At 34.6% G+C, this 26,836-nt stretch overlaps 1 protein-coding gene across 1 annotated transcript in view; it reads left to right on the top strand.

The window, feature by feature from the left end:
* CDH7 (cadherin 7) overlaps positions 1 to 26,836 on the top strand; it is a gene marked incomplete at both ends in the record, with an annotated part of 103,687 nt that overhangs the window by 31,676 nt on the left and 45,175 nt on the right. Inside the window, 4 exons of the mRNA XM_080926655.1 lie at positions 4,740 to 5,034; positions 8,729 to 8,848; positions 17,892 to 18,059; positions 18,949 to 19,136. Coding sequence (XP_080782781.1) covers positions 4,740 to 5,034; positions 8,729 to 8,848; positions 17,892 to 18,059; positions 18,949 to 19,136 — 771 coding nt within the window. The remainder of the gene's footprint in view (positions 1 to 4,739; positions 5,035 to 8,728; positions 8,849 to 17,891; positions 18,060 to 18,948; positions 19,137 to 26,836) is intronic.

The following is a 26,836-nucleotide window of genomic DNA, read 5'->3' as shown; positions in this document are numbered from 1 at the left end:
CAAATTCCATTTCTCCCCAAAGTTAAGTCACTGCCCTCCTCAGCTCTGAGCTTGGATTTCTGACATGGAGGATATGCTTTCATTCTGGGATGTGGTCATTTATTTTTCTGAAGAGGAGTGGGAATGCTTGGAGCCTGCTCAGTGGACTCTGTACAGGGACGTGATGCTGGAGAATTACAGCCACCTTGTGTTCCTGGGCCTCGCCTCCTCTAAGCCACATCTTCTCACATTTCTGGAGCAAAGACAAGAGCCTTCAGATGTAAAGAGACCAGCAGCCACCGTGCACCCAGAGGACAATGCTATACATGCAAAGAATGTGGCCAAGCCTTTGATTTGAAATCAAAATTTAAGAAGCACCAGAAAATTCATTTAAAAGTGAAGCCCTACAAATGTGAAGAATGTACTAAGGCCTTCCGTGTTCCATCATTACTTTCCGAGCACAAGAGAATTCATACTGGAGAGAAACCCTATGAGTGTAAAATATGTAACAAGACCTTCCATGCTCCATCATTACCATCCCTGGGCTGGTAGACCTGGGTTCTATAAGAAAGCAAACTGAGCAAGCCTAGGGAAGCAAGCCAATAAGTAACTTCCCTCCATGGCCTCTGCATCAGCTCCTGCTTCCTGACCTGCTTGAGTTCCAGTCCTGACTTCCTTTGGTGATGAACAGCAATGTGGAAGTGTAAGCTGAATAAACTCTTTCCTCCCCGACTTGAAAAAAAAATAGCTGTTGACAGGGAAATACACATGTACAAAAAAACACAATACACAAACACACACACATATGAAACCTGTGTGTGTGTGTGTGTGTGTGTGTGTATGTGTGTGTGTGTGTGTGTATGTATGACTACACAGGTATTTGTCAAATTATTGCTGACCAGTGTTTGATTAACAGTAAGGGTGCATGCTGTTCTTACAGAGGACTAATATTTGATTCCAAGCTCCAATATATAGTGGTGCATAAATTCCTTTATATAGAGCACTGAATATTCAAAGCGTGCTTCTAGCCTCCACAGGCATTTGCACTCAAATATAGATTCACACACACACACACACACACACACAAACAGCAGAGATACACTTTAAAATTTTTAAAAATTAAGAATGCAGTGTGAATTTATAATGCATTTTTTTTCTACACAGAAGATTCTTTTTCTCAAGGGAAAATGCAAACACAAAGTTTTCTACCTTATAATAGTATATGTGTTTAGCTGCCAAGTGTGTGTTTATGTTCTGCAACAAAAATGGTAACTGCTGTAACTTCCAGGACAGACCCTAAGGCTGTGGGAAAAAACTCTGAAAACATGAGTTATGAAATATATAATTTCTGGACTGTATAACATATAAGGATGCAATGTGAATTGTAAGAGAAACTTCACAGACCTGAAATAAACAAGAAGCAGAAAAAATAAGGGAGCTTTTGTGAAAAAATACAGATAGGAAGATTCCTGGGTCAAAGTTTAAGTTTAGGACCGGATTTGGTCAAAATCATAATTTCAGGACAGGATCTCACCCAGATAGTTAACTGCCCCTGCTTCCAAAGGAAGGTAGATTTCTGAATTCAACTGGTATATTTTAAAATGTATTTTATGTCTTTTTTATGAATCAAGGAGCCAAGATTATAATATTCTGAGCTGTAGGAGAATAAAAGAGGAATCTGGGATGGATGATGAAATTTATATGCAAATAAAGTCTGTGGTTTAGTCTGCAAGAACAAAACTGTCTTAAGCAGAACGCATGGCTGTCAGCTTCTACCCATGATTTAATTTCATTTTTAAGCTCTCTCTTCTAAAGGAATTATCTAGAAATCCTAGATAATATAACAGCAATTAGATTTATATATGGGAAAATTATGGGGTGTGTGTGTGTGTGTGTGTGTGTGTTTGTGTGTGTGTGTGTGTGTGTGTGTGTAATGTGATTATGGGTATTTAGTGAAATGGCAGATATATGCAGAGTAGATGACAACTGTGTGGATCTACTTTGAACATCCTAATATGATGATCAATGTTAGCATGCTAGATTTACATACCAGTTCCCAAAGACCCAAATCACTGATGCTCAGAGAAGATTAGTTGACATATCACATCAGTGAAATATTGTCTTCTCTTTAGGTCGTAAACATTGTCATCTAAGAATGGAAATAAAACAACTATTTTTTGAATAACAACTCTTATTTCCATGTTTAAGAAAAGATTATGATAGTGCATCTAGATTTATAATGTAAATGTGAGAATATCCAAGGTTGGTCATTATTTTTAACCAAACTGTTTATGCTAACATTTCAAAGAACAGAGTTTTGACTTTGACAAAAATGTGTGGTGCAATGTGACAATGATCAGGGATAATATCAGCTCAGGAGAAGCTGTCAGTGACAGAAAGAAGCCAATACTCTGTGTCTTTGTGACATTACAGGTATTTATTTGTATAAGAAAGGAGAGTGGTATAAAACACAGAAAGAGATTTTTGGATAAATGACAAAAATATTATTAAACATCAGTATCTGAACTCTCTTCTGACCTCATTCATGCAGAAAATCAACACGATAATACAAAATGTAGCATCAGATCTCACCCTGAAGTTCATGTTCAAGACTGAATCCATATTATCTTTCATGTACCTACCAAATGACAAATCTATTCTGCAACCATGTCTTTAAACAAGGATCGATCATTTGACTAGAATTAGTTAAGTGGGGCATATCATTTGGCTCTGAAAATGGGAATTCTAGATGTAATTAACATGAAAGTTCATCAAGAAACCCAGTTGGCATATGCCGAATAAGTATCACAATCCCTTTGAAGTTCCCAGATTTTCCACAGTCCTCTCATGGAAAACATGAGGACTTCCAATGGCTGCACCTAAGGAGACAAGTAGACACAGGATTAGGAGAGTACCAGGAAAGTGAGTTAAGATCTTAGCAGCTGCTCAACAACATTTCATTCCATCTGCTTTTCTCTCAGAACAGTGTGTTTTGCTTCTTGTTTCTGAATGTGGAGTCTGTTGTTCTGTTAAATAGAAAGAATGGATTATTATTATGAGTCTCAAAATAAATGCATGAAAGCTACACTGAAGAGCCAAATTTCAGCTACAGAGAATATGCAGAAAGAAGTCAGTTGTACTCCCTATCCCAAAATTTCCTTTCTGAAAATTCTGCATGTCTCCTGCATAAGGTCACAGCTCCTTTCCCAGAGGACACATCGGTGTCTAAATAGTATAGACATAATACACAAATCAGTGAATTTCCAGCATATTCTTGCTGTAGAGAGCAGTTTTTGCCTTGACAGACAACAAACTCAGTCTTTGCGTGCATCAGTTTCTTCATCTGTTGATAGAATTAGTAAAAAAATGAACATTGAATAAGATACTGTGTTGGTAATATTAAAAAAGTGATATCTAAGGTTTATTTTATTCAACTATGACAATTCATATATATGTACATTACTCTACATATTTTTTACATATACACAGTATACTAATATGCATATCTATAATTTTCAGTATTATTTAAGATAATTAGGTACCTCAATTTCCTCAGATTGGTAATACACATGATTCCTTAATATACCTCCCTGACACACACACACCAAAAATAAAAGAATATGCTACTTTCATATACATATATAACTCATGTCAGAATGTCTTTCTGTGCTATTTGTTCAGAAAACAAAGGATAGATTAGGTATTTAAAAACCTGAAGATCAGCTGTAAGAAGTATCACTTGCAGAATTGTAGAGAGCATCCTCCACATTATGAATAGCTAAAAATGCTGTGCCTACAACATCTTAAGTGCTTTCCAAAGTTTTCTATTTTTAACAACTTATCCTTTGTAAATTGCAATGTAAGGCAATAAAAAATTCAGTATTTGTTAAATTGGGTTTTCTGTGTTATTAATCAAAGTCATAGATGACAATATTTCCAAGTGCTGAGTAATTGATGAATGATGGATTAGATTTTATGTTTCTCAGGCTATACAATTTAGGAAATTATGTAATTATTTTTGTTTATTTCCCAATGTTCCTCTGTTCAATATTATGTACTGACATAAAGCAGGACAAGTTTCAGATCTGAAACACAAATCAGAAAGTGCTAACCTGCTACTGATGCTAGGGTTATTCATGCAAATCTATTGCAATTTTTGGTATTTCAGGAACTGTTGAGTTGAATTCCATGCACATATTGATTTAAAATCCCTCCTTTCCAGAGCAATAATTTTTCAACTTCAAAATTTAAAATACAGAAAACTAAAAGACTGGATTTTCATCTCTGCTAATTAATCAGAGAGAGGACTGTGAATGGAGACAGGCTGGGGAGGTAAAAGACAGAGTTTCTAAGAGAGTGATTATATATATATATATATATATATATATATATATATATATATATATATATATATATATATATGCAAAGTAATTACTATCTCAAGTAAATTTACAAATATTCTAATCTCATAGTATGAAAGTCAAATCAACTCTATGCATATGTATTTAATATATATATTTAGGAATGACATGGAGATAAGTTTAGAAACGAGAGTATATGTGAAAAGAAATGAAATCTACTTGTTCCCAGTGCTGGATTTCACATTGTATATTCTGGCTTCTTAGCACAATCAGCACTCAGCTCATCCTTGCGAAAACAATGCAGTTTCTTCCAGCTGTGGCATGAGACTGACTTTTACATAATGTTTTAGTGCTGACTCTCTTGTAAGTTAATCTCATCTCACATGAATTTTTCACCAGCTTCACTCTGATGTTGATAAAGGAGATGGTTCCATCAAATACATCTTGTCAGGCGAAGGGGCAAGTTCAATTTTCATTATTGATGAGAACACTGGTGATATCCATGCTACTAAGAGACTGGACCGGGAGGAGCAAGCCTATTATACGCTCAGAGCCCAAGCTCTGGACAGACTCACCAACAAGCCTGTGGAGCCTGAATCAGAGTTTGTTATCAAGATTCAGGATATCAATGACAACGAACCCAAATTTCTTGATGGTCCATACACAGCAGGAGTTCCTGAGATGTCTCCTGTGGGTAAGTAAAGAGCATGATGTTTTTGCAATAAGTATCTGGAAAAATTTTATTTTGTCAGGATGGTAAAAAAGAAAGAAAGCTATTGACATCCTAGCTTTCTTCAATCTTCAGTTACCCATTTGGAAGGTTTAGAAAAAGCTTTACTTTGGTTGTTTTATATTTTTACATTCTACTGATTTTATTCTGGTCCTTTGGCACAGCTCTCGTTGCCTTTAATAAATGGCTTATGTATTTTCCTTTTATCAATACTTCTTTATAATTATGATTACAATAATCTCTAACAATTTACTTTAAAAAACTATCTCACTGTATATTCTTCCAGCACTCCCTCTACCCCCTTTCTCCCTATTTCTTTCTCAAGTACAGCTTGAACACTGAAAAGCAACAAACAAACAATGAACTCTACTCTGACTATAGGTAATGCCCCCTGATTTCCAATTTTGTTGCCACAAGGCTACTAGCAGCTGTGCAACTCAGCACAGGACTGCTGGACCATTATCTCTCTGAGTATCCAAAGCCACCAGCACTAATCCTCTTGTAACCTTTTCACACATAAATCACAAACCAAGTTGTTTTTATAGAAGTAAAGATATAGAGAAACAAGAAAACAATAGAAAGTTTCTTCCTGTAAAGTCTTTTATCATCTCATTATTAAGGAACATAATGTAAATTCTTCATTTACCTTTATGCAAAATATTATACAATTTTATAGTATTTCTTTAACAGCATTTCCCTAGGCCAGTATGTAATACATGTGTATAAATAAAAATGTTTAAATGGGACTGTAAGATAAGAGAAGTTATCTTTGTTAGTTTTATTTTTGAAGAGTGAATCTCATATAATATATACACTCCACAGGTTCTCCTTTATCCCCTCTTCTGACCCCCGAATCAGATCCACTGGTTTTCTATTCCCCTTCAGAAAAGAGTGGGCCTTCCAAGTATATCAACCTGGCATAATGAAATGTAATGAAACTAGCTACACACCTGTATATCAAGGCTGGCCAAGGCAACCCAGAATGAACAAAAATGTCTCATGAGCAGTCAAAACAGCCAGACACCCATACTCACACTCTTAGAAGTCCCACAATAACTCCAAGCTAAAGAAACACAGCCTATATGCAGAGGGCCTGATGCAGACTCATGTAGAATTTATACCATATTGACATTCTACCCAACATGTTTTATCTTGTTTTATTCATTCAGTCATTTTACTGGAGCTTTTACACTGGGTGTGTTATACAGATAAATATCGTATTTGTGCTCCAATTACAACATCAGAATTTAGACCCTGTTTTTTCTGGGACATGTGGATTCAGCTGTTAAATAAATTCAAACTTAATACAAAAGAATTATTGGTCCTTGTAGTCTGTAAATATTAGTACAAAGATGTGCATGTCTGTGACATAGCAGGTGTATTCCATCACATGATTTCAAAATACTTCTTGCCAAGAATAGAAACAACAGGGAGAGTGAATATTATGGGCAGGGGTGTGTTTATCAGAAGTTGGCATGTTTCCTCTCCCAATTAATCATGTTTGTTAACAGGTTTTAGGCATGTTTGACATAGTGTCATACTCCTATCTAATGGGTATTTTATTATTGAATATGCTAATTGGACATATGGAAATTGGTTATTTTTTTGAGACTACATAATGTATCTACTGTTTTGTATAATTTCTACTCCAGTATCAAGAAGCATGACTATTATGCACACATGATAATTATTTTATTGAATTAATCGATTGATTTACATAAGATAAAACATTTCATTTAATTTACATTATGCTTTACAAATGGTAATAAACCATAGAACAATTTACACATTGCCATAGAGCATCGATAAGCATTGAAACTTTAAATTCAGAGACTAGAAAAAGGAAAGAAAAAGTTCTATTAATAAACCACTTGCCATGAATTCATCAGGATCTGAGCTCCATTCAAGGATCCACAGCAAAAACTGGCAGTACACATGTGTTATTCCAGCTCTTGGAGTCTCCGAGGTAGATTCCTGGGTTTGCTGTGTACTCAGCTCGATCTAGTCCATGAGGCTCAGTTCAGGGAGAGAACTTGTTTCAAATACCAAGCTGAATGGAATGGGTGATTCGTAATGGTGCTCAGGGTTGATTGCTATCCAGCATCCGTAGAAGTGACCCACCCACCCACTTGCAACCTCAAATTTATGAACAAGTTTATAAGCATATATTAGCAAAAATGTTTGTATATGCATTTATTAAATAATCTAAATATGTTGGTAGTTTATCACATTTACAAATACTTAAAATGTAGCTTTTAGATTCATGTATGGGTATACGATATTGACTATGTTGGTTCTATAATGCATAGTTGAAGTTTAAAAAGGAAATGAAACACAAATATTTGTGACTATAACTTAATAATTTATACTCAGATATATGGGAATTGGAATTAGTAAGTTATACCATAATATGAAAATTGAGTAAAATTTTCAAAAAATATTACTGACAAAGGACATTAAGAAATATATGTCAAGCACATGTCAAGATGATAGTAGATTTTAAACTCTGTATTTAGAAAATTACTGTAACCGAACTAATATTCACATAATTTATAAAATGAAAATTTTCCTCATGCATCATGCAGAACATAAATTACCTAACAGTATATAAAGAGGTACATAAAGTAATCATGCTGATTTACAGCTTGAAATTCTAAGTGCAGGGGAAAGCAGAACTCGGGGTCAATGCTCTCACTTCGTTTTTTCTTTTATTTAAAACAGATATTCTTTCTCTTGACATGATATACCCTGATTACAGTTTTCCTCCCAGTACTTCGTCCAGCTCCTCCTGCCTGCCTCTCCCATTTCAATCTACTCACTTTTCTGTTTCATTAGAAAACAAATGGTTTTGCCTACTTTTAGGTCTCATACCCCTTCTTGATTCAATTAAGACCCCTTCAAGTCTTAATTGAAAGGAAGGTGTCTAATTTTATGACAACTTGACAATGGTAGGGTTGGTTTATATCCTAGGGAGGCCTGTCCATTACTGAAGGAAAACCGAGGAGGATAGGAGGGAGCATACAGTGTTTAAGTTACAGAATGATGTTTTATAGTGCCATTCTTTCTCAACTCTGTAGAGGTTTGCTTACGAATTTCAATTCATTATTTTTTAAATGAAGAAGTCAAACCAAATAAAACAGAACATTTATTAAGAACATAGAGTAAACACTTAATATAACATTAAATGGACAAAATATCCTCTATACAATTACAGATTTCAGTTTCTCTTCCACTCTTGCTGATGCATTGTATTAGATGAGCACCAGCTGGCTCTAATCTCTCAGTCTGCCTTTTGGGCAGTCCTTGATTTTTGAGAAAATGCTCTGAGTGAAAACTTCTCATCTGAGCATGATGGCAAAGACACCTAATATTTCAACCTCATTTGGCTCTGACTTGATTTTAATCTAATATTTATTCATCACTCATCATATTTAGGCAGTATTTTTCCCTAAATATTTTCATATCACCTATTTCAAGAACTGTTCTTAACTATTATTTCTTAGATTTGGTTTAAACAACAAACTAGATTACGATTGTCTTGGTGAACATGAAGTAAGCATAATGAGCAAGTGTAATCTAGAATTTCTGATAGTTTGTAGATTCTTTATTGCCAGTTTACTTGGGAATTTAATCCAAAGACAATTTGGTTGTCATCTAGGGACTTCAGTGGTACAAGTGACAGCAACAGATGCTGACGATCCTACCTATGGCAACAGTGCTCGAGTGGTCTATAGTATTCTGCAAGGGCAGCCATACTTCTCAGTGGAACCAAAGACAGGTACGAAATAATATTTGCACTTAACAGTAGTTGTCATTTGTGTCTTGATTATACTTAATATTTAATTTCTATTACAATAATAATAGGTCCTTTTTCATTTTGCTGCTGTTGTTATGTCAAAATACTAAAAATACCATATTAGGAAGGAGTGATCACCTTTTGTTCTAGATTCATAAAAGCACTCAAAAATATAATGTTCACAACTATATCACATATGATTCCTGATTTATTAGGAAATTTTCATAATGTGCTTACACATTTTAATTTTGCTTTCCGTATTAATTTTATGTACAATATTGGAAAATTCATAATTTGAAACAAACAAAATCAATTCTTCTGGAACATACAATAGGAAGTATATATAAGCCAATCTTAAAGATGTTTTTCACAGTAAAATTAGACAAAAAATAAAATACTAAATTAAAAACAAAACTTTTCTCATTTTATGTTAAATTTTTAGAAAATTTAGATAGTTGTCTTTGTTGTAGTTTAAAGCAAAAATAGTAGAAATTGAGTGATGTGCTATGAAGAATTATTTTATTTTAAAAATGTTGCGTTTCTATCCTTTTCTCCATGTGGAGAGGCTTGTCTCAATATTTTAAATTTCTTCATTGAATATTTAGACAGCAAAAAGATGTCACAATAAAATGAATCTAGTTGACTATTTTAAGGCAATATTTCCATTTATCCTATTACACAAAGTAGAAATATTATTTCATTCTCAAATCAAAGCAAGAGCAAATATGTTTAAAGTGTTTGTGAATAATAATTGTAATGTACATGGGAAGTAAATAAAATTTTACTCATTTATTAATTTTTTAAAAATTGAACAACTTTATTTTAAAAAACAAAGATAAATGTACAGATTTTAAGCATTTTTGCATAAAAGTATAGGAATACATTTTTGTCAGTTCTTAATTTTGTTAAATGTTTGATAGTATGCATTGAAATATAACTAGTTACAATGGGCATAAAGTACATGTCAAACAAGATGTAACCTGGAAATAGTCAAAGTTTTCATGGTGTGTAAAGATTAACCATAATGGTTTTTCATTTTCTTCTTTTTTTTTTGAATTTTATTTTTCTTGAACTTCATATAGTCCGTGAGTTGTTTCTGAGGTGTTCAGAGCTTCCTGGGGTTAGTATCCAATTATCAGTGACTGAATATTATGTCTGTTCTTTTTTGACTGGTCTGTCTCACTCAGGATGCTATTCTCTACATAAATCAATTATCTTAAGAATTGCATAAAGCCATTGTTTCTGATAGCTGAGTAGTATTCCATTGTGTAAATATACTGAAGTTTTTGTATCCATTCATATACTGAAGGATCTCTGGATTCTATCCAGCTTCTGGCTATTATAAATAGAGCTGCTATGAACATTGTGGTGCATGAGTCTTTGTTGTATGTTGGAGCATCTCTGGGGTATATGCCCAGAAGCAGAATAACTGGGTCTTCAGGTACTACTATGTCCAATTTTCTGCGGAATCGCCAGACTGATTTCTAGAGTGATTGTATCAGTTAACAACCCCACCAACAGTGGAGAAGTGTTCCTCTTTCTCCACATCCTCGCCAGATCTGCTGGCATCTGAATTTTTGATCTTAGCCATTCTGACTGGTGTGAGGTGGAATCTCAGGGTTATTTTGATTTGCATTTCCCTGATGGCTAATGATATCGAGCACATCCTTAGATGCTTCTCAGCCATTTGATATTCCTCATTTGAGACTTTTTGTTTAGCTCTGCAACCCATTTTTTAATAGGGTTCTTTTATTCTCTGGTATCTAACTTCTTGAGTTCATTGTATACCTTGGATATTAGGCATCTATCAAATGTGGAGTTGGTAAAGATCTTTTCCCAATCTGTTGTCTGCAGTTTTGTTTTCTTGACAGTGTCCTTAACCTTACTGAAACTTTTCAATCTCATCAAGTCCCATTTGTCAATAGTTGTCCTTAGAGCACAAGCCATTGATGTTTTGTTCAGGAAAATTTCTCCTGTGTCTATGTGTTCTAAGGTTTTCGCTACTTTCTCTTCTAATAATTCTAATTTCAATGTACCTGGTTTAATGTGGAGATCTTTGATCCACTTGCACTTGCACTTTGTACAAGGAGATATGAATGGTTCTATTTTCATTCCTCTGCATGCTGAATGTCAGTTGGACCAAAAGCATTTGTTGAAGAGGCTGTACTTTTTCCATTAAATGTTTACAGCTCCTTTGTCAAAAATCAAGTGACCGTATATGTGAGGGCTCATTTTTGGATCTTCTATTGTATTCAATTGATCCATGTTCCTATCTCTGTACCAGTACCATGCAATTTTTAGTGCAATTGCCTTGTAATATATCTTGAGGTCTGGGATAGTGATTCTCGCAGATGTTTTCTTGTTCTTGAGGACAGATTTCACTTTTCTAGGTCTTTTGCTATTCCAGCTGAAATTGCACATTGCTCTTTCCAACTCTATGAAGAATCGGGTTGGAATTTTGATGGGGATTACACTGAATCTATAGATTGCTTTTGGTAAGATGGCCATTTTTTCACTATTGATCCTTCCAATTCATGAGCATGGGGGATATTTCCATTTTCTGAAATCTTCCTCAATTTTCTTCTTTAGAGATTGAAGTCATTGTCATACACGTTCTTTACTTACTTAGTTAGAGTGACACCAAAGTATTTCATATTGTTTGTGACTATTGTGAAAAGTATCTTTTCCATAATTTCTTTCTCAGCATGTTTGTCCTTTGAGTATAGGAAGGCTACTGATTTTTTTTTTTTTGATGTAAGTTTATGTCCAGCCACTTTGCTGAACTTGTTTATCAGCTATAGAAGTTCTCTGGGGGAATTTTTGGGATCACTTACTTACACTATCATATCATTTCAAACAGTGATGTTTAAACTTCTTCCTTTCTAAAATGTATCCCTTTGATTACCTTTTGATGTCTAATTTTTCCAGCCAGGACTTCCAATACTATGTTGAATAGGTAGAGGGAGAGTTGGCAGTCTTGTTTAGTCCCTGATATTAATGGGATTGCTTCATGTTTTTCACTGTTAAGTTTGATGTTGGCAATTGGTTTGCTGTATATTGCTTTTATTATGTTTAGGTATGGGCCCTGGATTCCTGTTCTTTCCAAGACTTTAAACATAGAGGGGTGTTGAATTTTGTCAAATGCTTTCCCAGCATCTAGGGAGATGACCATGTGGTTTTTTTCTTTGAGTTTGTTTATATGTTGGATTACATTAATGGATTTCTATATATCAAACTATCCCTGCATCCCAGTGATGAAGCCTTCTTGATGATGGTGAATGATAGTTTTGATGTGTTTTTGAATTGGGTTAGCAAGGATTTTGTTGAGTATTTTTGCATCAATGTTCATAAGTAAGAGCGGTCTGAAGTTCTCTTTCCTTATAGAGTATTTGTGTGTGTGTGTGTGTGTGTGTGTGTGTGTGTGTGTGTGTGTGTGTGTGTGTGTGTGTGTGTGTGTTTTATCAACTGTCTTTTATTGGTAAAAGGGCACATAGAAACAATAAAAACCACAATGGGGTTTCCTAGAAAGAACAATAGTACAAAAACCATCTAAAGGAGAAGCACAGTGTTTCTAGTACACAGATTTTAACCAAACTCTTTCCACATGGTAAATAAGGCAGTGAAAAATTTGCAGACAATAGTCCCGTGGTTGTCCAAGATTTAGAAAAACATTTTAGAGAGTTTAACAGAAAAAAAAAATAATGGTGTAGAAAATATCAATCAATACAAATTTGTTTTTTCTTTTCTTTCTTTCTTTTTTTTTTTTTTTACAGTGAGGAAAACGTATATGTAATACAGGGTGTAACCCGGAATTCGTCAATGTGTTCTTGGTGTGTAAGGATTGAGCATGACTTTTTTTGTTTTGTTTTGTTTTGTTTTGTTTTGTTTTGTTTTGTTTTGTTTTTGAACTTCACATTATCTGTGAGTTGTTTCTGGGGAAGTGCTAGCCTCTGGGGTTAACATACCTCTATCAGTGACTGCATATTATGTCTGTTCTTTTATGACTGGGTTATCTCACTCAGGATGATATTCTATAGATGCAGCCATTTTCCTAAGAATTTGGTTAAGTCATTGTTTCTGGTGGCTGAGTAGTATTCCATTGTGTAAATGTACCACAATTTTTGTATCCATTCATCTTCTGAAGGACATCTGGGTTCTTTCCAGTTTCTGGCTGTTATAAATAGAGCTGCTATGAACATTGTTGTGCATGTATCTTTGTTGTATATTAAGGTGTCTCTGGGGTATATGCCCAGAAGTGAAATAACTGGGTCTTCAGGTAGTACTATGTCCAATTTTCTGAGGTATCGCCAGACTGATTTCCAGAGTAGTTGTATCAGTTTACTCAAACAGCGTAGAAGTGTTCCTCTTTCTCCACAACCTCATCAGCATCTGCTGTCATCTGAGTTTTGGATCTTGGCCAATCTGACTGGTGTGTGGTGGAATCTCAGGGTTGTTTTGATTTGCATTTCCCTGATGGCTAATAATGTCGAGCACTTCCTTAGATGTTTCTCAGCCATTCGATATTCCTCAATTGAGAACGTTTATTTAGCTCTGTACCCCATTTTTTAATAGGGTTGTTTGATTCTCTTGTGTCTAGCTTTTTTAGTTCTTTTTATACCTTAGATATTAGGCCTCTATCTGATGGAGTTGGTAAAGATCTTTTCCCATTCTGTTGGCTGCTGTTTTGTTTTTTTGACAATGTCCTTAGCCTTACAGAAACTTGGCAATCTCACCAAGTTCCATTTGTTAATCTTTGACCTTAGAGCTTGAGCCATTGCTGTTTTGTTCAGAAAATTTTCTCCTGTGCCTATGTGTTCTAAGGTTTTCCCTACTTTCTCATCTAATAGTTTCAGTGTATCTGGTTTAATGTGGAGATCTTTGATCCACTTACACTTGAGCTTTGTACAAGGAGATAAGAAAGGGTCTATTTTCATTCTTTTGCATGCTGAGTGCCAGTTGGACCAGCACCATTTGTTGAATAGGCTGTTCTTTTTCCATTGAATGTTTACGGCTCCTTTGTCAAAAATCAGGTGACCATATACATGAGGGCTCTATTCTGGATCTTCTATTCTATTCCATTGATCCACATGCCTATTTCTGTACCAATACCATGCAGTTTTTAGCACAATTGCTTTGTAATATAGCTTGAGGTCAGGGATAGTTATTTCTGCAGATGTTTTCTTGTTGTTGAGGATGGATTTCACTATTCTAGTTCTTTTGTTATTCCATATGAAATTGCATATTGATCTTTCCAACTCAATGAAGAACTGGGTTGTGTTCTCTTAGTGTCTGTATGATGTCTGTCCATAGTCATTAAATTTTAATACAGTTTATAATGCAGGATTTGGCCAAGGCATACCAGAAAAGTTGTAATGTTTGAAAAAAACCTGAAATTTTTGATAGAAAAGAAATGATTATAAATATTCAGTCTATTATTGAAGCTGTGAAAACCAAGTGAAAGCATTTGGTTTTGCTATGAGCCATTTACATGTAAAAAGTATGCATGTTGAACTGAGTGGCAGATTAGAAAAACAAAACTCAGAACCCACTACTCTCTTGAGTTATTTAATCTGCTCCAAATATCATGGACTTTTAGTCTTGCTGCAGATTTTGGAATTTTTGTCTGACCTATAGAGCAGAAACTATACTAATTAGTCAATTGTATATGTTATAGGATTACATTATGCATGTTGTCAAAAGAAAACTTAATTTCAATTTCTAGCTACAATACATTCTAAATGAAAGAACGTGAAAATCATATTTTTAATGCTGTAATCATGACCACTGTTGCTATATCTCTTCATACAGCTATTTGCTTGGATATTTTTTTGAACCTTTGTTTATTATACTACTTATATCTTTCAGATATAATTTTTTTAAAATTAGTATATATATATATATATAGTTGCAGTACAGTGGAACTTTGTAATCCACTGGGTCTAGAGAGCAGGAATCAAGTATTAGTCTTGCTTACTGGTTTCAGTATGTTGTTTATTTATGTAAATATAACATTTTTTCAATTTTTAAGATTTTTATGGAAGACAGTGAAATTTTGACAGAAAAAAATTGATAATATGCTAAATATACCATAGTAGTAACAAATGTAGGCAAATACTCTTAGTTATACTGCATAGAGTTTCTTATGTGATAAAAAAGCACCTAGGTTAACACCTCAAAGTGCCAGTTCCCTTAATGCACTGTTTATGCACCACATATATGGTTTTTAGTTAGGGAAATATTTTGTCAAGCATAAAGTTCATATTTTATGCACTAGTTTTCAATAATATATTGATAACTGAAAAGATAGCAAAATATTTTCCTGAAGTGGTGATGATAGATTTATTCTTCACTAAATATGACAATAATTATTTGTTACTAATACTTTTAATTTCTTAATATTTCTATAGAATATAGAGATCCAGTTTTATCAGACTAGTGGCTTATATCCCATTACAATATAAATTACTTACTGTGTACCTATGTGAGTGTGCGACTGCGTTAGTATTGACAAGACGAAAATATAATATAGTGTCTAAGGATACTTCCTCTAATGTTTGTAACTTCAAACTAACAGAATTTAGATACCTATAAATGAAGTATTTCTAGCTATGAGTATCTAAACTCAAGTGATGCCTGTTATTTTATTCCTGTGTAGTGGCTCAGGAACTTGGAAATTGCCTCTGCTACCTGCATTCCCTTAGTTCTAAGCTTTATGTTTATTTTAGCATTGAGAGAATGCTGTTAATAAGATCTTTAATAAAGAGGCAATTAAGAGGTGTGAAAAAGTAAGTGGTTAACTTTGATACCCAGATTCTATCATAATGATGCTGTAATTGCTTCAAAAATAATGGCACTAAGTAAACATCAGAAGTCAGAGGCACCTGAATTGCTTTCTGTTGGAGTTTGTGTGTGTGTGTGAGTGGTTGTGTGTAAGTGTTTTAAGCATTTTCACATGTGTATGAACCCACATGTTTGTGAAAGTGTGTATTCTTGTATTATTATGCTCAATCTATACTCATCAAGAAATCTGTTTCCGTGTTATGTTCTGCCCTACATGTATTTTATGCTTATGGTAACTAGTGGAATTTCAATGCATGTTCTCCAACTTCTAAAAGAATTAAGTACTGACAAGAAATATTCATATAGTGTTATGCCAAAGGCCTTTAAAAGTCTCTATATGTTTCCCTCTTTTTAAAAAATAAAGTTGTAAGAGAAAGAGGGGGAAAAAAAAGAAACATGTAGAGCCATCTTTTGACAGTGACTTCTTCCTCACACTCTATTTTTTGTTTTTTATTGAAGAGGGTCTTGTAGTGACTGTGGAATATGACAGCATTAGTAGTAGCCAAGCTTGTCATCTCGCATCAACATTCTGTTTGTCCTTTGACTCTGAGTGAGGATCAATGCTGACAGGCATACCTGCTGGCCTTCATTGTAGGTTCTGCGAATTCAAACAAGACATTTATTCACAAAACAACCTCATCTACATCTCAGTTTCTTTTTCTTATCATGTGAAATATTGCAGATTTGTTTTTACCATAGTACTTTGCAATGGTGGCAACAGATACATATTAATTTTGGAAGAAAAAAATGAGAGATAAACAGAAATAAGAGATGAAACCAGAAAGAGAATTTTTGTAAAACAACTCTTCTTTTCATGCAAATTAAAGATATTGAGCCAAATTCTCAAGAGAACTAGCTTTTAATTAAAAAGTTACACAAAACTTATTAATAAATAAAAACAAGAGCAAAGGATGTAAACACATGAGGTTTAGCATTCTTAGAATAAGAAAGTTTCTTTGGAGATATTCATACTTAGTGAGGCCCATGCTTGTTTTTCTATGAATTGAGAAATACAGAAAAACATGAAATATTCATAAAATCATTGCAGTTTGTAAAGGTTAATTTGGATCAGATACTTCACGCATGAAACTGTTGAGCAAACAATACTGTTGTCACTTCATTTCAAAAGTAAATGATCTGTACACAAACAGCAGAAAAGCCACGGAGGAGTTAATTTGTGATGCTCTTTGTTACCTCTTGTCTGATGTGATATACAATGGGCATAGAAAAAGTGCTTGATGTTAAGAAATAAAGTCTGGCCTATATGCAAGGTATTATTCAAACTTACAAACATAAAAGCGCTGTAGATGTGATGTGTATACAGTGGTTTGTAAGTGCAATTGTGTGTGACAGACAAAATTCCAAATAGCATAAATATTGTTATTTAAATTACACATGCCATTCAACCTACAGTCTGGGTACTTAAAAATAAATGATTACATTATTGGGAGTGGGAGAAAAAAAGGACAAATTATCATACCATTTTTATGTTCTCACTATTAGAAATAAGACAGACACTTTATTTGTAAATTGCTATTCATTTCCCTATCTTTATTTGAAAGTTTTAGTTGTTCTTGCCCCCATACGGTCTTTGTACCTCTTGGCTTTTGCAACCAAAACTAAGACAGAATATACAGAGTATACACTGTGTTGCAGAATAGACTCTTGGATGTTGCTGTTGATGGTGATGATGGTGAAGATGATGATGGTTATGATGATTTCTGAGATAATAGTATTCCATAATATTCTGCAGCTCACATTCATTAAGGATTTGTTGCCCTGAGCAACTGATCAGCTGTTCTCTATCTCATACAAGCTAAGATTATACATTTCTTTCACGTGGCCACATGGTTTTGATCTTAGAGACCGAGATTCACTCTACAGCCAAGCTGTCCTGGGACACAGTATTGTCTACAGAAATCAGAGTGGAAGGCTAAAGTGGTCAATCATTTTCTCAACCTTTTTGAGGTGGAAAGGTTAAATATAGATAACAGAAGAAGTGAGAATGGATAGGCTCACAAACAGAAGGAATGTTCACATCTCTTCTGTGAGCCATAAGAAAGCAACCCCCTCTCCAAAACCTATAAGACCACGACTGAAGAGTGGCATATGACGTTATCGATGTTTGTTGCTCCCGTAATGCAGTGGATCATTGTGTAATTTACTGAGATTTAAAATCTTACAGGAGTCATCAAGACTGCCCTTCCAAACATGGATAGAGAGGCTAAAGACCAGTATCTGCTTGTCATTCAGGCAAAGGATATGGTTGGCCAAAATGGTGGACTCTCTGGAACCACTTCAGTTACTGTGACTCTCACTGACGTCAATGATAACCCACCTCGCTTTCCACGAAGTAAGTTATTCAATGCAATGACTAATATAAAATAAAATGCTGATAACACCTGTTTTTTCAAATAATTCTTATGTCTTTCTCCAGAATTTGCAGTTCATTAAGGGCCTAATTTAACCACACATTGTAGAACAACAATTACATTAGATCTTCATGCTTCTCTTTCAATGCTGTAAAAATAGCCTTGAATTCATAATTTAAATGCTAGATAAATTTTTGTTATTCTGTATTTATATTTATCAAAATGTTTATATTTGTTTTCTCCTTGTAATAGTTTAAAATGCAATTATTTTAAAGTAATTTTATTATAATTATTAACATTTTCATGCCAATAAATTGATGAGATTCATCTCATTATAATCATATGCCCATTTTATGCATTTAACAAGGTCATATACAATGCCCATTCCATGTACAATTGTATCACTTCTCTCTCATAAAAATAGTCTAAAGGTAATATGATCCTAAACATTAGAGATTCACTCTCAGATGAGTTCTCCACAAAGTCTCTTTTGTCCCATCCAGAAATAAGGAAAAATAAATAAAAATACAAATTTGTGTCCTGTTTATGAAATAGTTTGTCCTACACTTTAACACTTCATGATGTTCTTATCATGTGGGATTTCTTTAGAGTATTAAAAAAACCTTCCTTCTCTTCTTTACTTTTTCCTTCCTTCCTTCCATCCTTTCTTTCTTAGACAATTGTGTCACACATATAATGTGTCATGATAATATTCTCTTTCATCACCTGCTCTTATTCCTTCCTCAGAAGCTCCTTCCTTCTAATAAGCCCCTCATCTTTTTGTTTATATGTATATGTAGATGTATATATTAGTTCCTATCAGAAGGAAGTTAGAAAGTTCTGTTCACTCTTTCCTCTTAAATTTTACAGGATCTTACCAATATAATGTTCCAGAATCTTTGCCTGTGGCATCAGTTGTGGCTAGGATTAAAGCTGCAGATGCAGATATAGGAGTCAATGCAGAAATGGAATACAAAATAGTGGATGGTGATGGACTGGGAATTTTCAAGGTGTCTGCTGACAAAGACACACAGGAAGGAATCATTACAATACAAAAGGTAGTGTTTCCTTTGTTCTTTTTATTATTTTGTTACAGTGACACAAACTATCATGTTGCCAGGACATCTTTCAGGAAGAATGTGCCAGACACTCTGAATGTCATAGAGAACTATTTCTATTTTTATTTCTTATGTGATAAGCTACGCATTTGTATTTAGGCCTCAACATCTTGTGTAAACTTGAATGGCATTTTAATAGTACTTGTTAATTTATTCTCTGAGTAAAAACATGATGGTTATATATAGTTCAATGACATTGTTAAATGTGGACATTTAAATATTTACAAAAATAGATAAATGCTACTTTCTTGAGTATTCCACTAATAGGCATTAAATTTTACCCCAAATTGTTTTTAAATAAGAAAAATAAAATTATGTACCATATATGAAAAATATATACACACAATTAAAAGAAAGAAAGTGAGGAGGTCTTGCTACATTATCAACTACTTTTTAAAAAATTGTATAACAGTTATGATCAGAGGAATTCATTGTAGCAAGACAGCATGGTGAGCTTTGATAATTTTTTTGTCTCTCCTTTACATCAAGCTATAGGCTAAATAGCAGTTAATAGGAAATAGTGTTTCCTTGCTTTGGCATGCTCAAATTTGCTTTCACCAATCTTTACATGAGTGTAGGTAATATTACCTTACTCTCTTTTTAACCTTTTTTGAAGTTTGTTAAACTGTCATAAACAAGAACTTAACAAAATTGTTTGCAAAATAATAAAGTTATATAATATCAAATACTGAAATGTTAAAAAAAAATTGAGGCTAACAACTTTTCTCGACTTTGCATGTTTACTTGGCTTAAAACCCAGGTACATAGCTCTGTAATTAACAGCCACTTATAATTAACAAACAAATAATGAAAGTTATAATTTAATTGCTTTATTATGACATATGTTTGATTTTAGGCCAATGGGCAAAACATTTTGCTTTGTATTTCCAGTGGACAGATGCCATTTTAGCTCATCCTGCAATGATCTTTGTGCAGAAGTTTTAATAAGTAGGATAGACCAACTGTTTGCAAAATGCTTTCTTTTGTTGCCTAAAAGAAAAGGACTAAATAAGGTATACTTCTTCCTCAAGATAAAACCAATATGGTCATACCCAAGTATTTGGAAACATACTGAAGATATTTTATTCATCATATTGTTGTATATTATAGATTTTAGTAGGCATGCTGTAAATAATTGAAATTATGGCTGGTATTGGATATTTAACTCAGTAACAGAAAACTAAAAATGTATCTATTTTTATTTATTTAAAATTACACTTTTATCAAAGATGTGTGTGTGTGTGTGTGTGTGTGTGTGTGTGTGTGTATGTGTGCAAGTGTGCTATCACAAGTGGGATCATATGTGGGGTATGTTTTGGGGTCTTCCATCTGATATATATGGCAACTTTCAAGATTAGTTTTCTTTTGCCAATACATGGATTCAGATTCTGTTCCTCAGGGTTGGCAGGAGGAGCCTAAAATCTGAATAATATTTCTAGTCCCAAATATCAATTTATAAGTATTAAAATAATTTCTGTATACTTTAAAATATTAAAAAGTAAACTATAAGAAGAATCTTCTCACATTAATACATTAAGTCACTGAAATAAACTTGTAAAGGAAACACATTTTAACAAAGACATATGTAAACAATATAACAAGTAATTTCGAACATACATGTCTGCTAATATCTATCAGTAACAAATTAAAGTTATTTAATCATATTTCATTTCTGAGCATTTGCTAATATTATGAAGGTATTATTTAGTCCAGAAAATATGAAAAAAATACAATGAAAGAGGTGGTAAACTACTCAAATAGAGAATTAAAAAACCTTGACATGATGCTGTTTTAACAAATGCTTAAAGAAGAAGCAATAAATAAAGAAATCAAAGTTTTTCTGAACCCTGTTATATTTTATAACCATCACATTTATAGAGAATCTGAAATATTATGAAATAATTGTGAAAGAATTGTTTTACATATGCATTTTGAGTGTAGTAAGGAAAGTTCTGTAATATAAAAATGCACTGTATAGTCAACTCTGTTGCTTAGAGAAGGAACTCATATAAATACAGATATACTTTCCCAAGATGTTGCTTTTCATAGAGCAGAGTCTTCTTTTGGAAATCTCAGTGTAGACCCATTTAAATTAATTTGCATTTTCACAAATTGGAACCTTAAATAAAAGAGTTCTTCCCTTTGGGACAACTTTCCAACTATCCTTTGTAAAACTGAAGGTCTGTCTTTAAAAGTTACAAGCTTTTTATGTAAGTATCTTGTGTGACACCTGAAAGCTTTTTTGTTGTTTGTTGGTTGTTTGTTTGTTTTTAGTGTTTTTATTTTTTCAGAGAAACTCAATATTATTTTTGGTTTTGTTTAATTTCCATGGTGTGTGCGTGTGTGTGTGTGTGTGTGTGTGTGTGTGTGTGTGTGCCCGCGCATATGTTGTTGTAGTTGGTGGTGGTGATGGTGGTGGTGGTAGTGTTTTCCCTCCCCTGTAGAAATAAGTGAGGTGAGTAATAATAGCGACACAAAATGAATGCTCAAATGGTTGCCTTAATATTTTCTCGGGCAAACATTAGTTACTTTTAAATTTAACCACATTGAAGTTTGCAAGACAAAGGCATAAGTCAACTAAATTCTTTATCAGATTTTAATCTTAATAGTTTCTAACCCCTTTCCCTCTAGAGTCCTTTCCCACTGAAAACCATATGCCGAACATATCTCTTTATCTTCTGGGTTTTCTAAACCCAATTAAACTGGCTGATTAAGCTCTGTTTACAGCATTTTATGGAATTTCTTGCTCTGATATCCTAACTCTTCAACAATGTCTTAGTAGCAGGAGACTGTTGTACCAGGTCTTACCCTCTTTGCAGATAGAAAGTAAGCAATAAAAACAGTTCAAAAGTAAAGGCTAATTGTTGTTTTTTTAAACAAATTAATTTTTTTAAAAAGAGACAAATGTACATATTTTTAAAGATATTTGCATAAAACTCTATGAATATATTTTTTCAGTACTTGATTTTTTTAAAGGTTTCATAGTGCATTGAAATCTTACTAGTTACAATGAGCATAAAGTAAATCAAAACATAATATGGAAATAGTCAAAGTTTTTTGGTATGTAAAGATTAAACATAATGATTTTTAAATACCAAGAATTGCCACAAGGCTATATTCTTAGCTCTTGAAATATTAATGATTCAAGGTCCAGGTGTACTACACTCTGAGAGGGTGGTATATACTTATTTTGTCAAAATTTCTATTCTTTGACTTCTACAATCTGATTCATCATCTAGTTATGAAATTAAAGTGATGCTATTCATTTTTATATATGTTGATACTAGTGCATCAGTGAACTATGGCCCATGTTATATACCCCAAAACATTTCCAGAGACTCTGCAGAACCTATGGAATTATCATAGCAGTGCATGGTTCACCTAATGCCTATGATCTCTTGTAAGAAACCTGGTAGCATTGTCTGTAAAATCTAAAATGTCTGTATCTTGCCCCTATACTGAATATAACCACAGAATTGTGGAATGAAAATATTAACTCACTTTTACTGTCTCTGTGACTGTATAAAAATATTCCCAGGGTAAAAAGTGAAACAATATGGGCAGTCCCTCAAAATAATCAACTTATGAACACATTTTTCAGATTTCTACCAGATCCTGGAGAATATTTAAAAAACCAGATAAGCAATATTCTGCAAAATTTCAGATGAAGACATAAATTCATTTTTTCTGCTCATTAGAAATATGCAAGTATTATTTCACATTATAGTATCTTGCTGCTAGTATCCATTTAGGTATTACAGTTTGATTATAAGTCTTATTTAGAGTATATTCTTGATTATTTGAATGCATGCTTCTCTGATTAAGAGTATAATTAAACTTGACTTCATACCTTTTTCAAAAACTAGGTAACATTACATAGGAAATATTATTCAAGTTTGAACATTTTTATCACATGCGTTAATCATTTGTATATACCACAGTTAACATGGAATGAACTTAAGAACAAGGAAAAATAAGAAAGACTACCTTTAGTTATGCAACTCTACTTTTCATTATTAAATATTATATATATTTACATTTCAAATGTTATCCCATTTCCAGGTTCTGCCTTCCCCCAGCTACTATGAGGATGCTCCTCCTTCCACTCTCCTACTCCCACCAAGGGCTTCTGGTCCTATTGATGCCAGACAATGCCATCCTCTGCTACATACTCAGCTGGGTCCCTCCATATATACTTTGGTTGGTGGTCTTGTCTCTGGGAGCTATGGGAAATCTGTTTGGTTGATATTGTTTTTCTTCCTATGGGGTTACAAACCCCTGCAGCTCCTTCAGTCCTTTTTCTAACTCCTCCATTGGGGTCCCTGTGCTCAGTCTTATGGTGAGCTGCGTACACTGTCATCTTTATTGCTAAAGCTCTGACAGAGCCTCTCAGGAGACATCCATACTGGGCTCCTGTGAGCAAGCACTTCTTACTGCAGCAATAGTATCTGGGCTTGGTAGCTGTACATGGGATGTATTCTTAGGTGAGGCAGTCTCTGGGTGACTTTCCTTCAGTATCTGCTCCACTCATTTTTTCTCTATTTCCTTCAGACAGGAGCAATGCTGGGTTAAATTTTTGAGAACTACAGGTGGCTCCTTCCCCCAACTGAGGAGTTGCCTACCCTCTGGATATGGTTTCTGCAGGTTCCCCCTCTCCTTTGTTGAGGATTTTTTGGTAAACTCATCCCTGTTGGGTTTTTGGAGCCTCTTTCTCTCCTGGAATCTGGGACTTGCTGGTGGCTGCCACAAATTTCCCATTTCTCAATGATACACAACTTTGTTCAAGTTCCTGACCCTTTGAATATCATCCTTATCTCCTTTCATACTTGATTCTTTCCCCCTCTTCCTTATCCCCCCACACTCTTATTCACAGCCTCTCTCACCTTCTACCTCCTATAGGTATATTGTTCCTCCTTCTGAGAAGCACTGAAGCTTCTCATCCACATATTGGTCTTTGTTCTTCTTAATATGGTTTGTAAATTGTACCTAGGTATTATGAGCCTTTGGACTAATACCCACTTATCAGTGGATGCCATATGTGTTCTTTTGTAACTGGGTTGCCTCACTCACTATGATATTTTCTTGTTCCATCCATTTGCCTAAGAATTTTATGAAGTCATTGTTTTTAAGAGCGAAGTAGTACTCCATTTCATAAACATACCAAAATTTATGTATCCATTCCTCTGTTGAAGGGCATCTGGATTTTTATAGCTTCTAGCTATTATACATAAGGCTGCTATGAACATATTAGAGCACATATCTTTGTTATATGTTGAAGCATTGAAGCATTATTTTGGTATTTGCCCAAGAAGGAGATAACTGGGTCCTCAGGTAGTTAGTTCCATGTCCAATCTTCTGAGGAACCTCCACACTGATTTCCAGAGTTGTTGCACAACCAACAGTGGAGGAGTGTTCCTTGGTCTCCACATCCTCTCCATCATCTGTTGTCACCTGAATTTTTGATCTTATCCATTTTGACTGGTATGAGGTAAAATCACAGGTTTTCTTTTTTTTTTTTTAATTGAAGAGCTTTATTTTTAAAAAAACAAGGATAAATGTACAAATTTTAAGCATTTTTGCATAAACATATACTAATACATTTTGTCATTGCTTGACTTTTTGTTTAAGGTTTGATAGTGTGCATTTAGATCTTACTGGTTACAATGAGCATGAAATACATGTAAAACAGGATGTAACCTAAAATTAGTCAAAGTTTTTGTTTATCAGGCCCAGGTACAGAGTGGAGGGGCCTGTTACACTTCCCCATAACTGTGCCCAAGCAGACAGGGCCCCTTGTTTCCCCTGTTTGTTTTTTCTTGAATTGTATAACCTAAAAGCAGAAGCATAGAGGCTTGGTAGCATAGTATCAACAGGGCAGAGGGAGTGGGAGGCAGCACCTGTAGCTGTGCTCCATCTATGGCTCTAGCCAGAGGTGGGCAAGCAAGAGAGTGAGTACATGTCTGCTTTGGCCCACAGTGGACCACAGGCTGGGCTTGGGCTGGCAGGTGAGGAAAAACAAAAGACTCAGGGCATGCACTGCCATCTGAAATGTAGCTCTGTTGACTGTTTACAAGCCCTCTCCTTGGGGCTGGGGGAGAGGCAGGGAGTACAGACTAGTGGCCAAATTAGAATTCTTGGGATGGGGAGAGAGGAGAGAGAGAGAGAGAGAGAGAGAGAGAGAGAGAGAGAGAGAGAGAGAGAGAGAGAGAGAGAGAGAGAGAGAGAGAAATAGAGATAGAGAGAGAGAGAAGGAGGGAGGAAGGGATGGAGGGAGGGAGGAGGAGGAGAAGAAGAAAAGTAAGAAGAAGGAGGAGGAGGAAGAGGAGGAGGAGGAGGAGGAGGAGGAGGAGGAAGAGGAGGAGGAGGAAGAAGGCTAGGTCTAGGTCTTCTAAAATAGGGCAGGGCTTACTCACAGTCCTTGGACAATCTGGCATTCAGATGATGTGGGTCGGTGTGGTGTACCAGCTGGGGGCATGCACCCCAAGTTGGGTGCCAGTTGTAGGATTGTTTATGTCCCAGTTTGCTTGTGTGTTTGTGTTTGTCTGTCAGTCTGACCCCCCTCAATTCTACCCTCTACGCTTCTTTTTAAATCTGCTTTATACTTTAATCTCTTCACATTACTTATGGGAATTTGTGGGAACACAAATACAAAGATACTATGAAGGTTACAACATGTATGACTGTGAATATGGAACTCAAACTGCTCTTGTTTTTACTTCTGATTAAAGTTGTCCAATCTCATAAAATGATATGTTGTGAGTAGTCAGTGGTTGAAAACTATAAAACTCTTAAAGTAATAGCTAGAACATGTTAAGAGACATAAAAGTCAACGTCTTTCTTTTATTTTGAGATACTGTTTAATGTCACTTAAACAGATTTAGAATTTGTTGTCTGAGTTTACTCTTGAACTTAAAATGTCTGGGATTACAGTTGTAACCCACCAAACACAGTAAAACAAGAACAGAGCAATCATGACACTATTAGACATTCCATAGACTATGAGAAAAAGTCTACAAATTTAATGATGCACAAAGAACATCAGAAGATAGGAATGTTGAGAGAAAAAGTAATCTGCTTCAAAGAAGAACATAGTATTAGGTATCCAATGCCAAATGGTCATTCCTGAAGACATTCATACAAATTACATTATAAAGACTGAGCAAAACATGTATGCATGTGAGTGAGTATGTGTGTGTGTGCATGTGTCTGTGTGTATGTACATGAAGACAATAACTATTAATGAAAAAAGAGGGTTTAAAGAGAGGAAAGAGAAGAAAATGAGTCTTATTAATTGGAAATATCTTCATTAATTTATAATAAATTTTCAGTTAGTGTTCTATTCTTGCTAAGAAACACATTGACAAAGAAAATTAGATGCTTCTTTACAGTCTTAGTGTGTTAGTTCATGGTAAACATGATGAGGCACAGACAGGTTTAGTGCTGCAATCGTAGCTGAGAGTTTTATGACCCTATCTGCAAGCAGCAGGCAAAGAGACAGATCAGTGTGTGTGTGTGTGTGTGTGTGTGTGTGTGTGTGTGTGTGTGTGTGTGTGTGTGAGTGTGAGAAAGAGAGAGAGAGAGAGAGAGAGAGAGAGAGAGAGAGAGAGAGAGAGAGAGAGAGAGAGAGAATAATGTGTTTT

This window comes from Micromys minutus, assembly GCF_963924665.1.
Source record: "Micromys minutus genome assembly, chromosome: 12".
NCBI lineage: Eukaryota > Metazoa > Chordata > Mammalia > Rodentia > Muridae > Micromys > Micromys minutus.
This window is presented reverse-complemented; position numbering and strand designations above follow the sequence as displayed.